Source organism: Urocitellus parryii, chromosome 10 (genome assembly GCF_045843805.1).
Source record: "Urocitellus parryii isolate mUroPar1 chromosome 10, mUroPar1.hap1, whole genome shotgun sequence".
Taxonomy (NCBI): Eukaryota; Metazoa; Chordata; class Mammalia; order Rodentia; family Sciuridae; genus Urocitellus; species Urocitellus parryii.
Window position 1 is genome coordinate 45,101,084 of NC_135540.1, and position 21,191 is coordinate 45,122,274.

The 21,191-nt window shown below is 31.7% G+C and overlaps 1 protein-coding gene across 1 annotated transcript in view; it reads right to left on the bottom strand.

The window, feature by feature from the left end:
- The window catches only part of Stpg2 (sperm tail PG-rich repeat containing 2), a 522,341-nt gene that overhangs the window by 352,428 nt on the left and 148,722 nt on the right, over positions 1–21,191 (bottom strand). Inside the window, exons 9-10 of the mRNA XM_077803111.1 lie at positions 20,805–20,956; positions 12,458–12,550 (exon numbers count right to left, since the gene is read on the bottom strand). Of these exons, the coding sequence (XP_077659237.1) occupies positions 12,458–12,550; positions 20,805–20,956 (245 nt within the window). The remainder of the gene's footprint in view (positions 1–12,457; positions 12,551–20,804; positions 20,957–21,191) is intronic.

The following is a 21,191-nucleotide window of genomic DNA, read 5'->3' on the forward strand; positions in this document are numbered from 1 at the left end:
AAGTATAACTAAAATATATTTGAGCAACTCCACTCCTTGGTATTCACCCAGAAGAATTAAAGTGAGCATTTTTTAGTGATACATGTATGACCACATTTATCCCAGCACAATTTGCAACAGCCTTGTTATATAATCACCTTAGGTGCTCCCCTACAGATGAATGTATAAAAAAATGTGATACATATACACATATATACATATTTAGCTTTATTCAGCTAAGAATAAAACCCATGTCATTCAGAGGAAAATGCATGGAACATGAGAACACCATATCAAGTTAAGCAAAATAAATCAATCTCAAACAAGTATCATGTTTTTCTCATGAGAAATCTAGAGAAATAAAAGTGGAGGGCATCATGAATATAAAAGGGAGACTATTAGTATAGAGGAAGGGGAGGATATGGGAAATGCATTTAATCAAACTGTTATGCATGTAGGAATATGCTATGATAAAATCTGCCATTCTTTATAATTAATAAGCACCAATAAAAATTAATAAATAAAAAATTTAAAAGTTTTTAAAACTTAAAACTAGAACTACCATGGGATCTAGCAATCCCACTCCTGAGTGTGTATGTATGTATATGTCTTCTCTTTATATATTTCTTCTCTTATTCTTTATAAATTACTCAGGATTAGGTATTCTGTTATAGTAGCACAGAATAAACTAATTTAGTATTTAAGCAACAATTATAAATCAAAAATTTATAATTTATAATTAAATATATAACTATATATAATTTATATAATAAAATCAGCATATCAAAGAAAAATCTAATCTCTCATATTCATGCACATTATTTACAATAGCTAAGGTATATAAACAACCTATCTAATGACAAATTATTTAATAAAGAAAATACAGCATATGTACATACCATGGAATACTATTCAACCTTAAAATAAAAACAAGGAAATTGTCATTTGCAAAAACATGGAAAACACTGCAGAATATTATGTTAAATAAATTGAATATTAGTCAACTACTAAAAAATAATGACTTTAGAACAATTTTCCAGTAAATGAATGGATCTTGAGATTATTATGCTAAGTAAAAGAAGCCAGTCCCAAAAGCCAAAGGTCAAATGTTTTTGCTGATATGTGGAAGCTAAGCCACAATAAATAAGGAGAGGGAAAGAATAGAAATTCAGTAGAGTAGACAAAGGGGACTGAAAGAAGAGGAGGGGAGGTAGGAAAAGTAAAAATAGTGGAATTAATCTGAAACAACCTTCTTATGTATATATATGAATACAGCAGAGTGAATCCCACCATCATATATATCCACAATTATGGGAACCTAATTAGAATAAGATGTAGTCCTTGCTTCTATAATTATATCAAAATGTATTCTACTGTCATATATAAATAAAAGAACCAATAAAATTAAATAAATATATAAACAAGTCACAGAGAGTCTCACTCAAATATAGAAGCTGAACTCATAAAATTCAAAGAAGAAACTAGTGGTTGCAGGAAAATAGCAGATGTGGGGCAGGGATGAAATGAAGAAATGTGAGGGAAAGGGTACAAAATTTATGTTAGACAAGATGAATGACTTCTAGAGATTTATTGTTCAGCATGTGACTATACAATAATATATTATATACTATTATAGCTAAGAGAGTAGATCTTAAATATTCTCAAAACCAAAAAAATGTGAAATGATAAATGTTAATTAGCTTGATGTAATGGTTCACAATATTTATATTTATCAAAACATATTATAACTGTAAATATATAGTTCGTTATAAATTATACCTTAATGAAGCTGAGGGGAATATATTAATAATGTACATGGTACAATTTGCATATCCCCCAAAATTCATGTGTTAAAAAGTTAATCCCTCATGCAACCATTTTGAGAGGTAAAAACCTTTTAATTTAAGAATGAATTAATTCTGTTATCACAGGAATGGATTAGTTCTCTGGAGTAGATTTCTGATTAATTTGGACCCCTTCCCACTCTCTCATGTGCATGTCCTCTTGCCTTTCTGCCTTTAGCACATGATGGCACTGCAGAAAAATTCTTGCCAGATGTGATATTCTCAATCTTGAAATTCTGAGTCTCCAAGAACCATAATAAATAAATCCCTTGTCCTTTTTAAATTACCCAGTATTAGTATTCTTATATAATAGCACAGAACAAACTAATTTAGTATTTAGGCAACAATTAAAATTTTATAATTTATAATTTATTCAAGAGATAAACAAAATAATTGGTGAAAACATGTCTCTCTTCATTTTAGAGAATGAGAGTACTTTTATTGTAAAAAGGAAGGTTACATTTGTTAGGCATACACCAAATTGCTTACAATGCTATGTGAAAATCCAAATATATATATAGAAAGAAGGAAATATGCTAGATTTTAAACTACTATTTCTCAGCTCCAAACAAATTTCCACTTTGCCAGAGGGCTCCTTGTTGAGCCCTGCCAATAGGAGGTGCTAGAGAGTATATATGCAAGGCTAGAGAAAAACGGGGCATCCCTCTTTCCAACTTCTTCATTCCAGAAGCAGTATTTCCTTCCCATAGTTGTAATTTTTCCGAATCCATATGAAGTTTTTCCAAAATTCTTCTGCATGTTTTCTTACATCATTATTTTCCCTCTCAAACTTTCTAATAAGACTTATTATTTCCCTTCTTTATACTCCTTGTCACATTCCTGGCCTTTAACCTTCCTCTCTTTTCTCTACCTATGTCATTTTCTTTTTCTGCCAGTATCATTTTAAACTGTTAGTTTCCACATTTGTTTCCTGTATACTTGTGTTAGTAATACTAATACAATGCTACTTTGTACAACATTTCAAAATATTTAATGGAAAAAAAGTCCCTTCCCCTAGACATGTTGTAACAATACAATGTATTGCTCTTAAAAACTCTCAACAGAAAGGTTATTAGCACACAGGGGCCAGGTTGCTGTACACACATCCAGCATTGCAGACAACAGCTTTGTTCCACAGTAGAGGTAATTTCAGAAAGATATATGAAATCCCAAATATTTAAATATACTGAAACAAAGTTCACTCCTCATAAATGTGTTCATCTTAAGTAATTAAGCATTTTAAGTCAATTTTTAAATGTCATGTTTCATCAGTCATGAATTTTTTTATAAAGAGGTTTTAATAGTATTAATACCATCTTATATAATATGGAAGGGTGACAAATATAAACATGTTGGCATCAAGGAACTTAAATGATTAAGTCAAAGGTCTTAACTAATCATCTCCAAATCATTTTTAACATACTGTTCTTCTTTTAACTTCCACATGTTCTACAAAACAACAGATGGTTAGTATAAGATGTAGGAACCAGATTGGGATGGATGCCATAAATACAGCATAATTTAAGCCTCAGATAGCATGTGGAGAATAAATCATTTTGCTTTTGTTCATTTTGAATTAGTATGTCACCTTCAAAATGAGAACAGATTTCATTCTAAAAACACATTAAAGTGGCTGGGAATGGTGATACATGCCTACAATTCCAGCAACTAGGGAGGCTGAAGCAGGAAGATCATAAATTCAAAGCCAGGCTCAGCAAATTAGTGAGGCCCCCAACCAACTTACTGAGACCCTGTCTCAAAATAAAAATAAAAAGGGCTGGTGATGTGGCTCAGTGATTAAGCAACTCTGGATTCAATCCCTGGCATAAAACAAACAACAACAACAACAAAAAAAACATGAAACTATAAAAGTTTTTATCAACCAAGGGGTAAGAATATAACCATTTCTTTATGAAAATTATTTATTTCTGAAATTTACATAGCATAAAAATAACTAAAAATACAGTTCAGATCACTAACCTAGGAAAGAATTTCATTCTTTTCACAATCTATTTATCTACTGAATGGCAATAATGCCCATTTGAATATTATGCTGTTAGAATCTGATTTATCCCAGTGTATCCTGCCCCTCAATTGTCTTCGTACTATTTCTCCTTGATGAACAGACCAACCACCAACCCTTTTTCTTGTTGTTTGCTCATCAAAGTTATTTTCTGAACTAATAAAGTTAGATAATTAAATGAAAAATTTATACGCTTGAAAGTATAATGGAAGTGCAGGCCAATTTACACTTCAATGTAAAAAATTGTTTACCTAAAATCCTTTACTTGCATTAACGATCAGGCAGTAACAAAACTTTTTGTAATATGTTCTCCACCAAAGAATAGATATATAAGATACCAACAAACTAACCAAGCAGTAAAGGAAACTTTAAAAACTATGACAAAATCAAATAATTATACGTAAACATACTAGCAAGAAGGTATAATGGAAGAAAGAGAGCAATAGAATGTAGTTTTTAAACAGAGTAACTTGGATTCTTACAATTCAACTGAAATCATTCCTAATATATTTGCACTGTCCTCAAGATCCTAACAATCTGCCCAAGGGGTCTTTATTTTGAACTCCTGAGACACTATTAGAAGCTGTGACCCCTTTTCAGAAGCCTTGCAAATCTCACCTCCATAAATTCTCTTCAAGCTTTCATAATTCTAACCTATTCCTTTGGTTCCCCCAAAGCCTAGCAATGGCACTATCTTCTGGTTACTATCTCCTTGATATCTTAGTGGTTCCTCTTTGCCTTTTCAGTTCTCTAATTTCTATCACTCCCTATATTATTTTATCTCAAATAACTTCTAAAGTACTGTCTTATGACTAGTCCCTGACTGTTACAGGCCCTCTCTGCCTAAAATTACCATTATAGCATTTCTATCTGTAGGAGTCATCATTATGAGGGAAGGAGGATATTACTCTACTATTCTCCTAGACTGTCAAATATGAAATGGAGTTCATACATCATATGAAATGGAAAGATACTATAGAGATTCTTAGGATTTCTACACCAGAGTCTCTGATTATAGCTACCACTACCACCAAAGCCTCAATCTTAACCAGAGTTGCCCACAAGGTAGGAGAAAATGAACCAGTCCTCATACTTAGATCTCAAAAGCCCTTGTTCTTCTGCGCCCTCCATCCCTGTCTTTTCAGTTCAGGAATGACTTTCTTTCAGTGTGACAGGAGACTTCCTCTATTGTGAAATTTCTCTACTTTCTTTCTTATAGTAAAGCTGTTGTTTTCTGCCATTACCCTGAGAAGAACATGTCTCAGTTATCCTGCTAGTCTCAAGAGCCCACCCAGTCAAAGAGCAATATAGCAGAGCTTCCATAGCAAAGCTGCAACCTAATATAATGAGAGTCTCCTATTGATCTGCAAACTTAAGAGTAAATAGTAAATATCTTTTTGTTGTGTGCTACTAAGTGTTTGAGTTTGTTCACTTTTCAGAAATAGATAATTTAACACAGAAGTTGGAATTTTTAGACAGACTCTGGTTTGAGAATATGAAAGAAAACTTTTGGAAATTAGAAAACCCTTTCTACTCTTTACATAAAGGTCCAATATTTCACACACACACACACACCCAAAACTCCCATCTCTGCAATGACATCAAGATTTCCAAAATCAAAACTAAAAACGTTTTCTTTCCATTCCTTTGCATTTCTGACATTACTATCCCAATCTATAAGACAGGAGCCTCAACAGTAGGCCCGGGTCCATCCTACAACTGGCAGACACCCACCAGAGCTCATGCTCAGGCACAGGACTGCCTCTTTTGATCAACAGACTACCTTGGGAGCTCAGGCCCAGCCCACACTGACATAAGCAGGATACAGGCTCAGGGTATGTTCAAGTCCGCCACCCAACCCCACCTGGGAGCCCAAGCCTAACTCGCTTCCATCTTGGGACACTGCAGACATCGCCATAGCCTTCCCCATGCAGTATCCCCTACCTTTTGACAACAGGCCTAGAAGCAGCTACATCTCAGAGCAGGCATCCCAAAAACAGTGTAAGGTCCACCCTTTCAGCCCTATCCTGTAAGATATTGCATTCATCTGGGAGCACCTCCACTATTATCTAGAGTTACCTCGGCTATTGCTGCCACCACCTTTAGTTGCAGTAGCATAGATGGAGGAACATCAGCAGAGTCTAGAAGCCCAACATCAAGGTGAGATACAGAAAATCTGCACAGAATATTACAAGAAAGTGTAATACCCAAGATCAACACTGCAAGAAAGGAAGACACATAGTCAACATGAAAAAAACAAGGGAGGAAAGTGCCCCAAACCAACAAGGATACTACAATAATAGAACTCATGGACAGTAATTGATGAAATTGTCAGAGAAGGAGTTCAGAAGATTCATAATCAAAATGATCTGCAAATTAAAGATGACCTAAAAGAGCAAATACAGGCAAAAATTGATCACTCCAACAAAGAGATAAGACAGCAAATACAGGTAGCAAAAGATTACTTCAAGAAAGAGAGACTCCAAAAAAAATCCAGTCAGAAATCCTTGAAATGAAGGAAACAATAAACCAAATAAAAAGCTCAATAGAAAGCACAAGTTTTTGTAATATGTTTAGATACCAGTTGGCACTAGCCAAATGATGGCCTTTTATGAACCCTTAATTAACCTAAGAAAGTATATCAAACTCTCCCAATGACTTCCCCTTTAAAGTCATAGCCATTACTTAATTTTAATCTCTCAATAACTGGAAGAAAATTAACTTTCAACAATGTTATTCCTAATACTGAATCCTCTCTGTTTCTGCTAAATGACAGCAATTTAGGGAAAAAAAGGTCTGTAATTTATAAAATGTCTAAGACCTTTACATTCATTTATTTTTTATTTTAAATTACAAAAAAAATCAGTGATAATACTATAATATTTATTTTAGTTGAGCCAAATTTTTCAAGCCAGCATATAAAAATATGCTTAAGAGTAGCTTCTATTGCTGCACTGCCTCAGTTTGAATGCTGGCTCTGCCCTTTAAGCCTCAAATTCTATGCTTCAATTTCCTCAATAGATAAACTGTGGAGCCAACCTAGATGTCCTTCAGTGGATGAATGGACAAAAAAAAATGTGGCATTTATACACATTCGAATATTACTCAGTGCTAAAAAAAAGAACAAAATCATGACATTTGCAGGTAAATGGATGGCGTTAGAAAAGATAACGCTAAGTGAAGTTAGCCAATCCGAAAAAAACAAATGCCGAATGTTTTCTCTGATATAAGGAGGGGTGACTCAAAGTCGGGTAGAGAGGGAGAGCATGGGAGGAAGATTATTTCTAGATAGGGAAGAGGGGTGGGAGGGAAAGAGAGGGGGAAGAGGATTAGCACGGATGATGGAATGTGATAGTCATCATTATACAAAATACATGTATGAAGATTTGAATTTGCTGTCAACATACCTTATATACAAACAGAGATATGAAAAATTGTGGTATATATGTGTATTAAGAATTGTAATGCAAAAAAAAGAGTACATGTATAATGGCATAATTTGGCGTGAACATACTTTATATACAGAGTTACGAAAATTGTGCTGTTTATGTATAATAATGAGTATAATGCATTCTACTATTGTTGTGTATTTTTAAAAAATTAAAAAATAATCATAATTACGGTACTCAAATGAGTTAATATGCATTTGAAATAGTACCTGGCATAGAATAAGCACTATAAAAGCACTGGCTCTTATGTATATTAATAAAATTAATTTCATTAATGTCTATAGAAGTGTTTTGTGGTTTCTAATAATTCATCTCATTAAATGAAGGTGAAATATGACATATACTCAGGGGTAATTTCCTTCTCACAGATTCAAAACCAAAATTCACAGGCAATATTCCATTAAATCCTCTGGTGATATAGGGAAGGTAATTTTTTTTTTTTTTTTTGCATTTTACTCTTAATCTGTGTAATTTGTCCATTAGAGTTTTAACATTTTTTTCTTTAGTTTTAACATTTTTTTCTTTAGGACTACCTACTGTGAGAAAGTCTTAGGCTTTATCTCACCTCCAGGAGGTTTCTGAAGGTATAAAAATTAACTCAAACTCAAATGGTTGGCAAACACCCTTAAGGAGAAAGTTCACTTCAGCATTCTACTTGCCACTCCAGTAGAACTCTCCCTCCTTTAGCCTTTAGTCTGTATACTGTGGAAATCTATACTGAAAAATATTCATGAATATGTTTTTTTAAAATTTTGTTTTATTTTATCTGAAATTTTTATTATTTTCAGAGAATTGGTCAGTACAAGCATAGGTTTATCATAATGCATATTAAATCATTTAAGTAATATTTTTTACTTTTCTTTTAAAATATCTTCACTTCACAAATAAAAATCAAATCATATTCAGTGTTTTAAAATAAACAGAACAATTATCTACCTTTAACCTTTCCCTGGTTCCATTCTAGGAAATAATTCCTTTAAACAAATGACAGAATCTTTTTGTTTCTTTTTCTTTTTCAGTATCAAAGATTAAACCCAGGGCTTCCATGCATACTAGGCAAGTGTTCTAACACTGAACCACATCCCCAGCCTATTTTGTTTGTTTGCTTGTTTTAATTTTGAGACAAGGTCTTACTAAGTTGCTCAGGGTGGATCCAACTTGCAATCTCCTGCCTTAGCCTCCTGAATAGCTGAGATTACAGACATATCCCACCTTTCTTTTTGTATGTTTGTTGTATTGACCATCACAAATTTAATATAAGGAGTAATACTGATCTTTCAGGGTTTTATTTATATCTGTTAACTATGAAATGTGAAATTTGGCACACATACCACCTCTTAATCTCTTGATTTTATTTTTTATTATTATTAATAATTAAAGTCTTATAATAAGACCTCTTGGGATTTTTATATGTTGTTTTAATTATAAACAAGATTATTTTATGTTGTTTTAATTATAAAAGAGATTTAAATTATCATTATTATTCACTATATAACCACATAATATAACCAAACACAGAGAAAAATAAATGATATTCTGTTACCAAATCCCTGCCTCTTAAATATTTCAAGCATGAGCTGAAATACATTCCTTATTAATTTTTTTTTACTTTTTGTTATTTCAAACAGGAAATATTAAGTTTCTATTCTCTGTATTTATGTCAGCCTTCTTCAGTGTCCTCTTTTTATTTGTATTTATTTACTTTGCTAAAGTAATTCTTTACATGGGGATGTAAGCTTATGAAACATTCTGAGCTCTTGCATGCCAGAAATTTCTTGATTCATTTTTGGACACAGAGAGAATTCTACATCAAAAATTATTTCCTCTGAGAAATTTGAGAAAATATTATTCCATTACCTCCTAGCTCTTAACTATTGGTAATGCTGCTAAGCAAGTGGCTGATATTACTTATATTTGTCCTCCATTTGTAGGATACCTATTTACATTTCTCTGTGGAAGCTTCAAGAATATTCTCCTTATTTATGGTCTTCTGAAAATGTAAAAGAATGTGAAAAAATGTATAACTCTTAAAATTCATTCTCCTTGGTATTTTGTGGAGCTCCTCAAATCAAACTAATGTCTTTGCTCAACTTAGGATGATTGGTTTTTATATCCAATACTCCCAACGATTTTCTCAACATTCTGTTTCTAGAGCACCTAATAAATAGATAATTGTTTTGTATCCATCCTCCATTTCTTATATTTTCGATTTTTATTCAACTAATGCTTATGTTTTAGTTTCTTTGAAATAAAAAATATTATATTGGGACCTTAAAAAGGAAGAGGGGTATACCAATTGGCTCATATTAAACCAGAGGTCAAAGAGATTTTTATGTTTTTATATAAAAATACAACTTAATAATTTGAATAGTATAACTTCCTTTAAGGTTGCAGTATACATATCCACATATATGGAATACCTAAAATATCTAGGACATAAATTTTCTAGTAGTTTCATGTTAAATGAAACTTATAAAATTCCATTATTTGAAAAATTATTTCAATTTTGTTTTGAGGTCATCATTTGGATTTTTCATCATCTACATATACACTTACCTGCTCAAATAGCATTTTCATTTGCAGAAGGGATTCAAAAACCCAGGTTTTCTATATGATTAAACTATTTTGCTTCTTGGGAAATCAGATTCCTACCCAATAGTTTTAATTGCAAATGTTTTTGTGAAAAGAGAGAGATTACCAAAAAGTAGATTGCATATCCAAAGACAGATTAAGTTGCAAGATAAAAAATTTAAATTAGGTCAAAGAAATTGGTGGAACAACTCTTCCTTTAAATAAATCTATACTATCTTTTTCTACGATAAACATAAAGTATAATATACATATGTACTCCTCTAGATGCCATCAGAGATTTCCATTTTTGTTTCCTAGTACCCATAATTTTATGATAAAAATGACTTTGAGGGCTGGGGATTTGGCTCATGCAGTAGCGCACTTGCCTGGCATGCGCGGGGTGCTGGGTTTGATCCTCAGCACCACATACAAATAAAATAAAGATGTTGTATCCACCGAAACTAAAAAATAAATATTTAAAAAAAATTTCTCTCTCTCTCTCTCTCTCTCTCTCTCTCTCTCTTTCTCTTTAAAAAAAGATTTTGAATGTAATCTAAATATTCATAAATTTAAAATAATTTTGTTAGTATTAAAACACTTAATGATTTATGTCACAGACCCTGAGATATGTAAATCAGACATACAACCAAATCCAAAATTCCCTGGCATGAATAAATAATTTACTGAAATAACACACTTATTTAACCATATTATATGTCAAGAATATTGCTAGATGCCAAGAGCAGTGGCACATGCCTGTAATCCAGCAGCTGGAGAGGCTAAGTAGGAGGATCACAAATACAAGTCAGCCTTAGCAATTTAGAAGGCCCTAAGCAACATAGCAAAACCCTGTCTCTAAATAAAAATTTATTTTATTTTTATTTAGGGGTGGATGCTGGTGATTGAACTCGGGGGCACACAGCCACTGTTCCCAGCCTTATTTTGTATTTTTATTTAGAGACAAGGTTTCCCTGAGTTGCTTAGTGCGTTGCCATTGTTGAGGCTGGCTTTGAACTTGTGATCCTCCTTTCTCAGCCCAAGCCACTGGAATTAAAGGCATGTACCACTGCACCAGGCCAAAATTAAAAAAAAAAAAAAAAAAAAAAAAAAGGACTGGGGATATAGCTCAGTTAAGTGCCCCTGGATTCAATCCTGAGGAAAGGAAGGAAGGAAGGAAGAAAGGAAGGAAGGAAGGAAGGAAGAAAGGAAGGAAGGAAAGAAAGAAAGACTGCTAGATGATTTAAATCTGTCTTTTGAATTAAGAGCTACAAAATAAACAAAGAAAAAACAAACTCATAGAACCTGATACTAATTTTGACCCTATCTCAAATTCAGTTAGTTAGTGCCTCATAAAAAAAAAACAAATCCATTCCTGAATGCCTCACTAAATTAATCTAATCCCTTACATTTCATATAGTTATATTAATTAGCAGTGCATTTATCATTTTCTTAAATCAGTACACCCTTATTTCATACTGCTGATTTTACTAATAAAAACATTATAAATTCTTGGCATTGTCTCATTTAGCAGTATTTATTTTACTAAGCAATGCTCTGATATAGATGTTTAGCTGCATTTTAAACTCTGTTTAATGATCCTGTCTTGATCATTTGTTATTAATAATATCTTGTAAAGATAGTCTGGTACTTTATAAACACAGGACTAAACTGTGACATTTGTCTTAATTTGTTTCGGCCACTATAATGAAATAACATAAACTAGGTAGCTTATTAATGACAAAAATTTATTTCTCATAGTTCTGGAGGCTGGAAAGTTTAAGATCAAAGAACAAGCAGATTCAGTGTCTCCTTCCTTTTCCCTATGACCTCACATGGAGCAGCTCTCTTGGGCCTATTTCATAAGGCCACTAATCCTATTTGAAAGAGATCTGTCCTCATGATCTAATTACTTCCCAGAAGGTCTTACCTCCTGATACTATCACCTTGGGTATTAATTTCAACATATGAATTAGGGATAATGAGGTAAACATTCAAACTATAGTAGCATTATCTGTGGATATAACTTTTTAACTATAAATTTTACCTTGATCTTCTTGCAAATTCAATCTGAAATAGTCACTATTCATTTTTAAATTTAGTCTGCTTTATAATTTTCAATCTACTCAATTTTAACTATTTGTAAAATAATGATATTTCAGTTTAAAAAATCACATAAACATAGTTTATAATGTAGTTAACAGGAGTGAAAAATAACTGAAGAGGTTTAGGGTTCAAGATGAATTTAAATTGAAAAGAGAAATAAATTATACTATGGGTAAACTGAGTAGAACCTAAATCAAAACTTTATATTCCATATTCAACACACTTAAGTTCAACTTTCACATCTATTCTAAGAATAAAATTTCTGGTAAGACCTCAACTACAAGTGATTCCCTCATATAAAAACAATGTACTCTGATTGAGTTTCAAGAATTTTGTTCAACTTTAAAAATATGGAATTATCAGGTTAGCAAAGATTTCACAACAGGTGATCAGGTACCTCTATCAATTCATAATATAATATTTATGTTATGCAGTCTCCTCCTTGTTTCCTAGATTACAAATAAGTTTAATTATAAAAGTCTGCTTACCGTATCTAATACTTTAGTAGTTCTTTCAGTTCTTGATAAGAAGGCAGCATATTGGCTAGTCAAGTTAGGTAATGCATCAAAAAGTCCACAAACCTATGAATTCAAAAAAGCATGTTGAAAGAAGTGGTTAAAATTAGTATACCATTTATTTTTATCAATATATGTAGCACTCTAAAAATTGTTTGCAATGAAGATCATCAATAATGCTTTGTCACTAAATAGAAATAGACATGTACTCATAAAAAACTATAATTTTAAATAGGATATAGAATTTTAAAAGATTTAATTCAGTGAAATATTGCAATGGAAACAGTTTATTATATGAACCTGTAGGTAAGTATGATGGATCTGCATACATTATTTAAAAATATTAGGGGTGAATTTCTAGATACATTCTGATATCTAATTCAGACATCAATTCTTGTTCCATTTTACAACCAGAGGGTTTTAATCTCAATAATATATGAGTATAATGTATTTATACAATTATGTAGTATTATCTGTTAATGATTTATTACTAATACATAAAATAAAATGTATTAGCTATAACTAAATTATGTGGTAATGTATTAATACATTTCCTATGCAAAGTAATCAATGCTCTTAAATATCATAATCCCTCATATGCATTGAAGATACAAATTAATAGGCTAGAGGAAGCTGGTAATCTAAAACTTTAATTAGCAATTAATTAACCTTTGTGATATTATACTTTCTGTGACTTATCATAATTTATTCATTTGCATTCATTTAATAATTTAAACTATATAATAGTAACAACACTATTTGTTTATACAAAAGGGATAGGATTTATTTTCCATTCTCATATTTGTTTTTGTATATTCACAATGTTTTTGTGTATTCATACTTTTTTACTCATCTTTAATATTTCAGATTTTGACACATAGTAGAACGTAGTTAGAGGTTTCTCTCTTCCACTTTTCACATTTTTAACATTAATTCAGTGGGAGAAAAAGTCCATCCCCATATACTGTATCTGTGACACTATCAGTTCTTTAGCATAAATGCTAAAATGTAACTTTTCCACTCGTTTTTTCATGGTTTTTATATGTAGTCACTCAAAAGAAAACAGAACAATCACAGTCACATCTTTTAAAAATGCAAACGCCTTCAAATAATGAATATATAAGCTAGTATCATTATTGTGTAGCTTTTAAATTTTTTCAATTGAAAAATAATTTTTATCAATGTATTATCAATGTCATGTACATGGTACTAGAAGTTATGCTATAAGAAATTTCTAAAGCATTCTGCAATTTTTACTATTTAAGGAGTAGAAGTATCCAAGCTTAAATAATAATAAGTGAATTCCTCTTTGGATGATTTTGACTTTAAAGGGAATAAGTAGTTTGTAGCACACCACATTTCCAACCATGAACAATTTAAAATTAATCCAGATAAAATATAACAAAGTCTTATTTTGAAAGGCCTCATAGAGTTATAGAAGTAACAAAGATCAGAGGGCTAAAATTCTGAAAAGGGTAGAGCCTCTGACTGGTGAACTGTCAACCAGCAGGTGCTTTCTCACTGGAGCATTTGCTGATAATAGACTAGATAATACAATAGGAATCTGGGCTTAGGCCTAGCACAAGGCTGCTGCTGCTAAGGAACTGAGAAATTATCTTATTGTCTTTTATTGGGACAAAATGACAAAATTGCAGACTTGAAGTACCTAAAAACACCTGGTCTGTTTTCTCATCAGAATATCTGTGAGAGGTAAAAGCAAGGCAAAGTTAAAAATGTAAGCCAAAATACTGAAACACAAAAGCATCGAAGATGTAGTTCAGGACCTGCCAGAAAGAAGGACCCTAAATACATCAGGTTCACCTTGGAGGTCCCAGAGGGATTATACTTAAGAAAATGAAACAACTAGAGGTAAACAAAGCACTGGCAAAAATGTAATCAATACTACACATGATTGTATTAAGCTGATCTCTCACCTTTATATGCCTTACAGAGGAAATCATGAAGCCCATTGAGTAGATAAAAACACAATTTAGAATCTGGACTATGTTTTATACATAATACATGTCATTATATTAAAAAGTACAGGGCATTCCAAAAGTTATAATGTATGATTAAATATCAACAGAAAACAATTAACAGAATACAACAATAAACCAATAAGGTGACACAGATATAATACTAAACAAGGACTTTAAAATAACTATGATTGCTCAGGCGTGGAGGCACATGCCTATAATCCCAGCAGCTTGGGAGCCTGAGGCAGGAGGATCACAAGATCAAAGCCAACCTCAGCAATTTAGCAAGACACTAAGCAAGGAGACCCTGTCTCAAAATAAAAAACATAAAAAGTGTTTGGGATGTGGCTCAGTAATTAAGCACCTCTGGGTTCAATCCTGGTATCTAAATATATATATATAATAGAATTTTTAAATAACTATGATTAATCTGTGTTCAACAAAACAAAGGGAAAATAGATAAAAAGACTTGTTAAAAACATGGAGAATTTTACCTGAGAATTGAATCCATTAATAAATAATGCTAGAACTAAAAAAATAGAATATCTGAGATTAAAATTCAATAAAGTGACTAAACAGCAGTTGAAACACAGTTGAATAAAAGATTAGTAAATTGAAAGCTAACCGTGTAGAAAATATCTAAACCAAGGCAGGAAGAGGAAAAAGAAGGCTTAATACAGAGTCATTCTAAGATATGTTTGGGGCATGCTATGTAGGTCTAACATATACAGAAAGACAGTAACAAAGGATAGGACAAAAAAAGTATGAAGTAACAGTCAAGAATTCTTCCAAACTGATAAAAGACATCAACCCAGAGACTTAAAGTGTCTGTAAACATCAGGCAAATGTATTAAAAATAAAATATATCAAAGACAAAGAAAAAAGACCAAAAACAAAGGTCAATTTCTTTCAAAGAAGAAAATTATACCCAATAATTTACTTCTCAATGGAAATAAAAGCCAAAAAAAAATGGAATGACACCATTAAAGGGCTGGAAGTAATTACCTAAAAAGTCTATATCCAAGAAAATCATTCAAAAATTGCAAAATAATGACATTGTCATACAAACCAAACTTAACAATAATTCAGCAACAGCAGACCTGAACCAACAGTATAGGGAGTTTTTCAGACAGAAGATAAATGATTCCACGTTAAAACATGGAAATGCAGAAAACAATGAAGCACAACACAAAGTGTAAACATGTGGATACATATAAATGAATACAAAACAATAATATTCAAATGGCTTTTAAGATATAAATTTAAAATGTATGACAATAATTAAACAAAAACAGGATATAGCAAAATGGAGTTAAAATGTTCTTAAGCATTACTGAGGAAGTGGTAAAACTTCCTCAATAATGCAGTAATTGAAAGATGTCTCATAGTTTAATGACAAGCATTAAAAATAGTAAAACAATGCATAACTAAAAATGTAATAGAGGTAGCTATAATAGAACAAAATAAATATTTCATTAATCAGAAAAAAATTTCGAGAGCAGTATGTCAAAATAAACTGGCCTATATGGTATCTCCTTAATATGGGGTGAGGGGAGGTGTCTGTGTATACACAATACTAATAAAAATAATCAAATTAAGCATAAATGGATTAATATTACAACTAAACACAAAGATATAAGACTGAATTTTTAAAATTTAGACATGTTTATGATCTTTCACTCTTGACTATAGAGTTTGTCAAATTTTCTCTAATCTACCAGAGTCTGAGTTACAACCATAGGTACTTCAATAAAAATAGGCATCACAATTCTGAATGCCAAATACTACAGAGCTACAGTAACAAAAAGCAGCATGGTAATAGCACTGAAATAGACATAAAGACCAGTGAATCAGAACAAAAGACACAGAAAGAAACCCGTTTATATACAGGCAGTCATCTGATACTCGAAAAGGGTGCAAAAACATACATTACAGCAGATATACTTTTTAACAAATGGTATTAGGAAAGTACATATCCATATGTAGAAGAATGAATCTAGATCCCTGTCTTTGGCCTTGCACAAAAGTCAAGTCAAAGTGGATAAAAAACCTAGTATTTAGACCAGAAACTTAGCAGATGTTGGAAGAAAACATGGGCTCAACATTACAACATATTGGCATTGGAACTGACTTTCTTAACCAGATCCCTAGTGCTAAAAAAATAAAACCAAGAATCAATGAATGGCACAGCATCAAATTAAAAACTTCTGCACAGCAAAGGAAACATAAAGAGAGCCTAAAGAATGAAAGAAAATCTTTGCCTGCTGCCCTCTGACACTGGATTGATGGCTAGAATATACAAAGAATTCAAACAACTTAACATCAAAAATTCAAATAACCCAATCAATAAATGGGCAAAAGAACTAAATAGTCATTTCTCAAAAGATGAAATACAATGGCCAATAAATATATGAAAAAATGTTTAATATCCCTAGAAATCAGGGAACTACAAATCAAAACTATACTGAAATTTCATCTTACTCCACTCAGAATGGCAATTATCAGAAATACAAATAATAATAAATGGGTGAGGAAACGGAGGAAAGGGTCCACTCACACATTGGTGGTGGGACTGTAAATTAGTACAACTTTGGAAAGCAGTATGAAAATTCCTCAAAAGACTAGGAAGAGAATTCCCATATGACCCAGTTATCCCACTCCTTGGTATTTAGTTCCTAAAGTCAGAAAATTATAGTGATATAAGCACATCAATTTTTGTAGCAGCACAATTCACAGTAGCCACAATATGGAACCAATTTAGGTGCCTGTAAACAGATGAACAGATAAAGAAAATGTGGTATGTATATACAAAGGAGTTTTACTCAGCCATAAAGAAGAATAAAATTATGGCATTTGCTGATAAATTGATGGAACTGGGGAACATCATGTCAAGTGAAATAAGACAGACTCAGTTTTGTCAAGAGTTGAATGTCTTCTCTCATATGCAGAAGCTACAGCAAAATAAGGGGGGGAGAAAAGGGGATGAACTTATGAAAATAGAAGGAAGATTAGTGAAATATAAGGGGATTGAGAAGAGTGAGGAGAGAGAGGAAAAGGGAGGAAATACAGAATGAAATTGACCAAATTATGCTAGATACATATTTGAATGTACCATGGTGAATTTCACCTATATGTATATCTATAAAGCACCAATTTAAAAAACAACCAATAGAAGGAATATCAGAAGAATACTAGGAATGGGAGGAGGGAAGAAGAAAGGGAAAGAAGTAGTACTAGGGACTGAAATAGAGCAAATTATGTTGTATGCATATATGATTATAGCACAAAGAACCTCACGATTATGTACAATTATAAAGCACTAATACAGACATTTAAAACATAACATTAAAAAAAAAAACAATAAATGTGCGCTGCGATTATGGCTCAGCGGTAGAGGGCTTGCCTAGCATTCGTGGGACCCTGAGTTCGATCCTCAGCACCACATAAAAATAAATGAATGGAATAAAGGTATTGTGTCCAACTACAACTAAAAAAATAATAAATTAAAAAAAGAATAAATGAGGGCTGGGGTTGTAGCTCAGTGGTAGAGCACTTGCCTCACATGCATTAGGCCCTGGGCTCAATACTCAGCACCTAAATAAATAAATAAATAAATAAATAAATAAATAAATAAATATAAAGACATTGTGTCCATTTACAAGTTAAAAAAATGGAAAACAATAAGTGAAATATTGCAGTAATTAAAATGCTAAGGATGCACAAAAAGTGGATCACTTTAACATAGTTGGTGAGAATGTAAAATGTTACTGCCTCCAAAACAGTTTAGTTGCTTCTTAGGTTTGACAGTTTCTTATAAAATTAAACATACACTTATGATATATCCCAGAAGTCCCACTCCTATATACTTATCCCAATGAAATGAACCTTGTTTTTCTACATTAACATGTATGTGAGTGATCATAGCAGCTTTATTCATAATAGTCAAAAGCTGGAAACAGTTCAAATACTGCTCAGTGTGTGACTAGATAAAGAAAAAGTGGTACATCCATGTAATGACTACTATTGCTAAAAAATTATTTATACATGTAAAAAACAGAAAAACTTGAGTCCTTACTACGTACTAAAACTTATTCAAAGTGTTTTATATGTGAAGTGTTTTATATGGTTTATTTAGTATTCACAATAAAATTTTGAGGTATGTACTATTATGATCTCTATTTTACTATAAATAAAGGGTTCTTTTTTCATTTGTTTCAGCTTATAATTTAATAATTATTTTTATGTCCAGTTACTAAAAATAATGAATAATTAGTATATTTTACACAAAACATGGCAAAAAAGTCCCCAAAATGAATAACCTTCATTATGTATTTAAAATTCACCTATACAAGCATTTAAAATTGTTAATATGGTAAATTTAATATTATATGTTTTCTATCACAATTTATATATCTACTGTATATGTATTCATTTATATGTACATTTATATATATGAATTTATAGTTCAGTTTGACATATGTATGTGTATATATGTCAAACTGAACTATAAATGTTAAATAAAAGACATCAAAGATTGATAACAAAAAGAAGTTCAAAATTAAAAGTCAAGAATCTAGAAAATCTAGCAATCTGAATAAATACTTTGATTATATGTAGGCATGTTAAAATTGTTCTTATTTTATCACCTCAATAATAAACTGGTGAGTTTAATAGAAAATAAATTAAACACTCAGAAACCAAAGAGTTGTTTTGAAGAAGCTGTCAGATATATTACTGGTCCTATAGGACAAAAAGTAATAAAAGAAAAATGTCTAAAGATTACTGTCTAGGGTATGGGGTTGTGGCTCAGTGGTAGAGCACTTGCCTAACATGTGTGAGGCCCTGGGTTTGATTCTCAGCACCACATATAAATAAATTAATGAAATTAAGTTAAAAACAAAAAGATTAAGGTCTACCAATGTCAAGAAATTTTCACCCTACCTCAAATTATAAAATACTTCCAGTTTTATGGGTGCTGGCAGAAGATACCAAACTGTTTAGTCAAAGACAAAGGCAGCTTCTAGGTCTTCACTTTCACTCATAGCATGAAAAACTGCATGACCATCAGCATACTTAGAGAGTCCTCCTTACCCTCAAACCCTAATGAAGGCAAGATAGATGGTAAAAAATGGATACCTATGGGGCTAGGGATATGACTCAGTTGGTAGAGTGCTTGCCTTACATGAACAAGGCCCTGGGTTCAATCCCCACCCAGCACTACAAAAAAATATCTTTTATAATGGGTAAGAACAATATTCTTTGCTTGGGAGAGAGATACTAGATCCTTGAAACATATTTGGTATATAATCATCCTTGAAAAGGTAGTTCTGAACAACAAAAAAAAATTGTGCAGAAAACAAAATGTAGAGAATTGTGTCTTATAAAAACAACAAAAATAGATATTTTTATAGAAAACAAATTTTTGGGTGTGATGTTTACATAGAAAATAAATCTCTGAAAAATAAACTTCAATAAAAAGCTAGAAACCTGAAAAAGATCTAAAAAATACAAAATTTAACCTCACAAAATAACTTTTTTATAATAAAACATAAAATAGTTCATGTATCAATAATTTGGGACATCATATTTCAAACTACTACATAAAAATTCCTATTTTCTAGTTTGTTTTCTTTTGTTTTCATTATTGTTTCTATTGGTCTCATCTAAAAATCATATTACACATCTGTACTAAATCAAAATCCAGTCATTACTTCCACTGCATTGAAATCTGAAACAATCACTCTTCACTCTCATCCACTGGTGTATGTCACACAGAACCTTTTCCATATTAGAAAATTTAACATTTTAAAACCAGCTATCTGGACAGATATGTTGGCACATGCCTGTAATTCCAACTACACAGGAGGCTGAGGCAGGAAGATCAACTGGAGGCCAGCCTTCACAACTTAGACCCTGTCTCAAAATAAAAAGGACTAGAGTTGTAGCTCAATGATAAAGCATTCCTGAGTTCAATCTCTAGTAATGCAAAAAAAAAAAAAAAAAAAAGGCAGCTCCTAGGTCTTCACTTTCACCTGTTTATATTAAATATCTTCATTTCGTGGTTTGAATTTGTGGGTCTTCACCATTTTGATTATTCTTACTTGAACACATCCCCAGTGCACATTTTTTCAAATGTTATATTTGTCATCTCTAGATACATCTAAATTTGTATCTTCTTATTTCTGCCATTTTCCTAATATATGCTCAAACTTTACTTGACATATGGAATATAGTCATAATAATTAGTGTCCTATCTACAAGTTCTATTATCAGACATAATTTTGAGAGACCACTAAGGGCTTGACATTAGATATAAAAATATTATTTTTGTATTAACATGTTACCTGGTAATGAGAAGGCCCAGGAGTAGTGCAAGCATCTTCCTGAACCAGGAACGAGGTTCTAGGGACCGAAGAACCAAATGCACTTTTCTTTTTTTTCTCTAAGCTGACATTGGTGATTACAGTTTTGTTTAGGATATTATAAAACCCAGGACCTAAAATTATAAAGAATATTATACATAAGAACAAATATACAGGTAATTACTTCTTCAAATTCAAAAAAATTAAGAAACTTTTTTTTAGAAAAAGTTCTCATATTTTGATTGGTATGCAAAAATGGTATAAACCCTTTTAAAATATTTGTGAAGTTCATATAAAGTTAAAAATATTCTTACCATATGACCCAGAAATTTTACTCCTAGGCATTTCCAAAAATAAAACAACCTAATG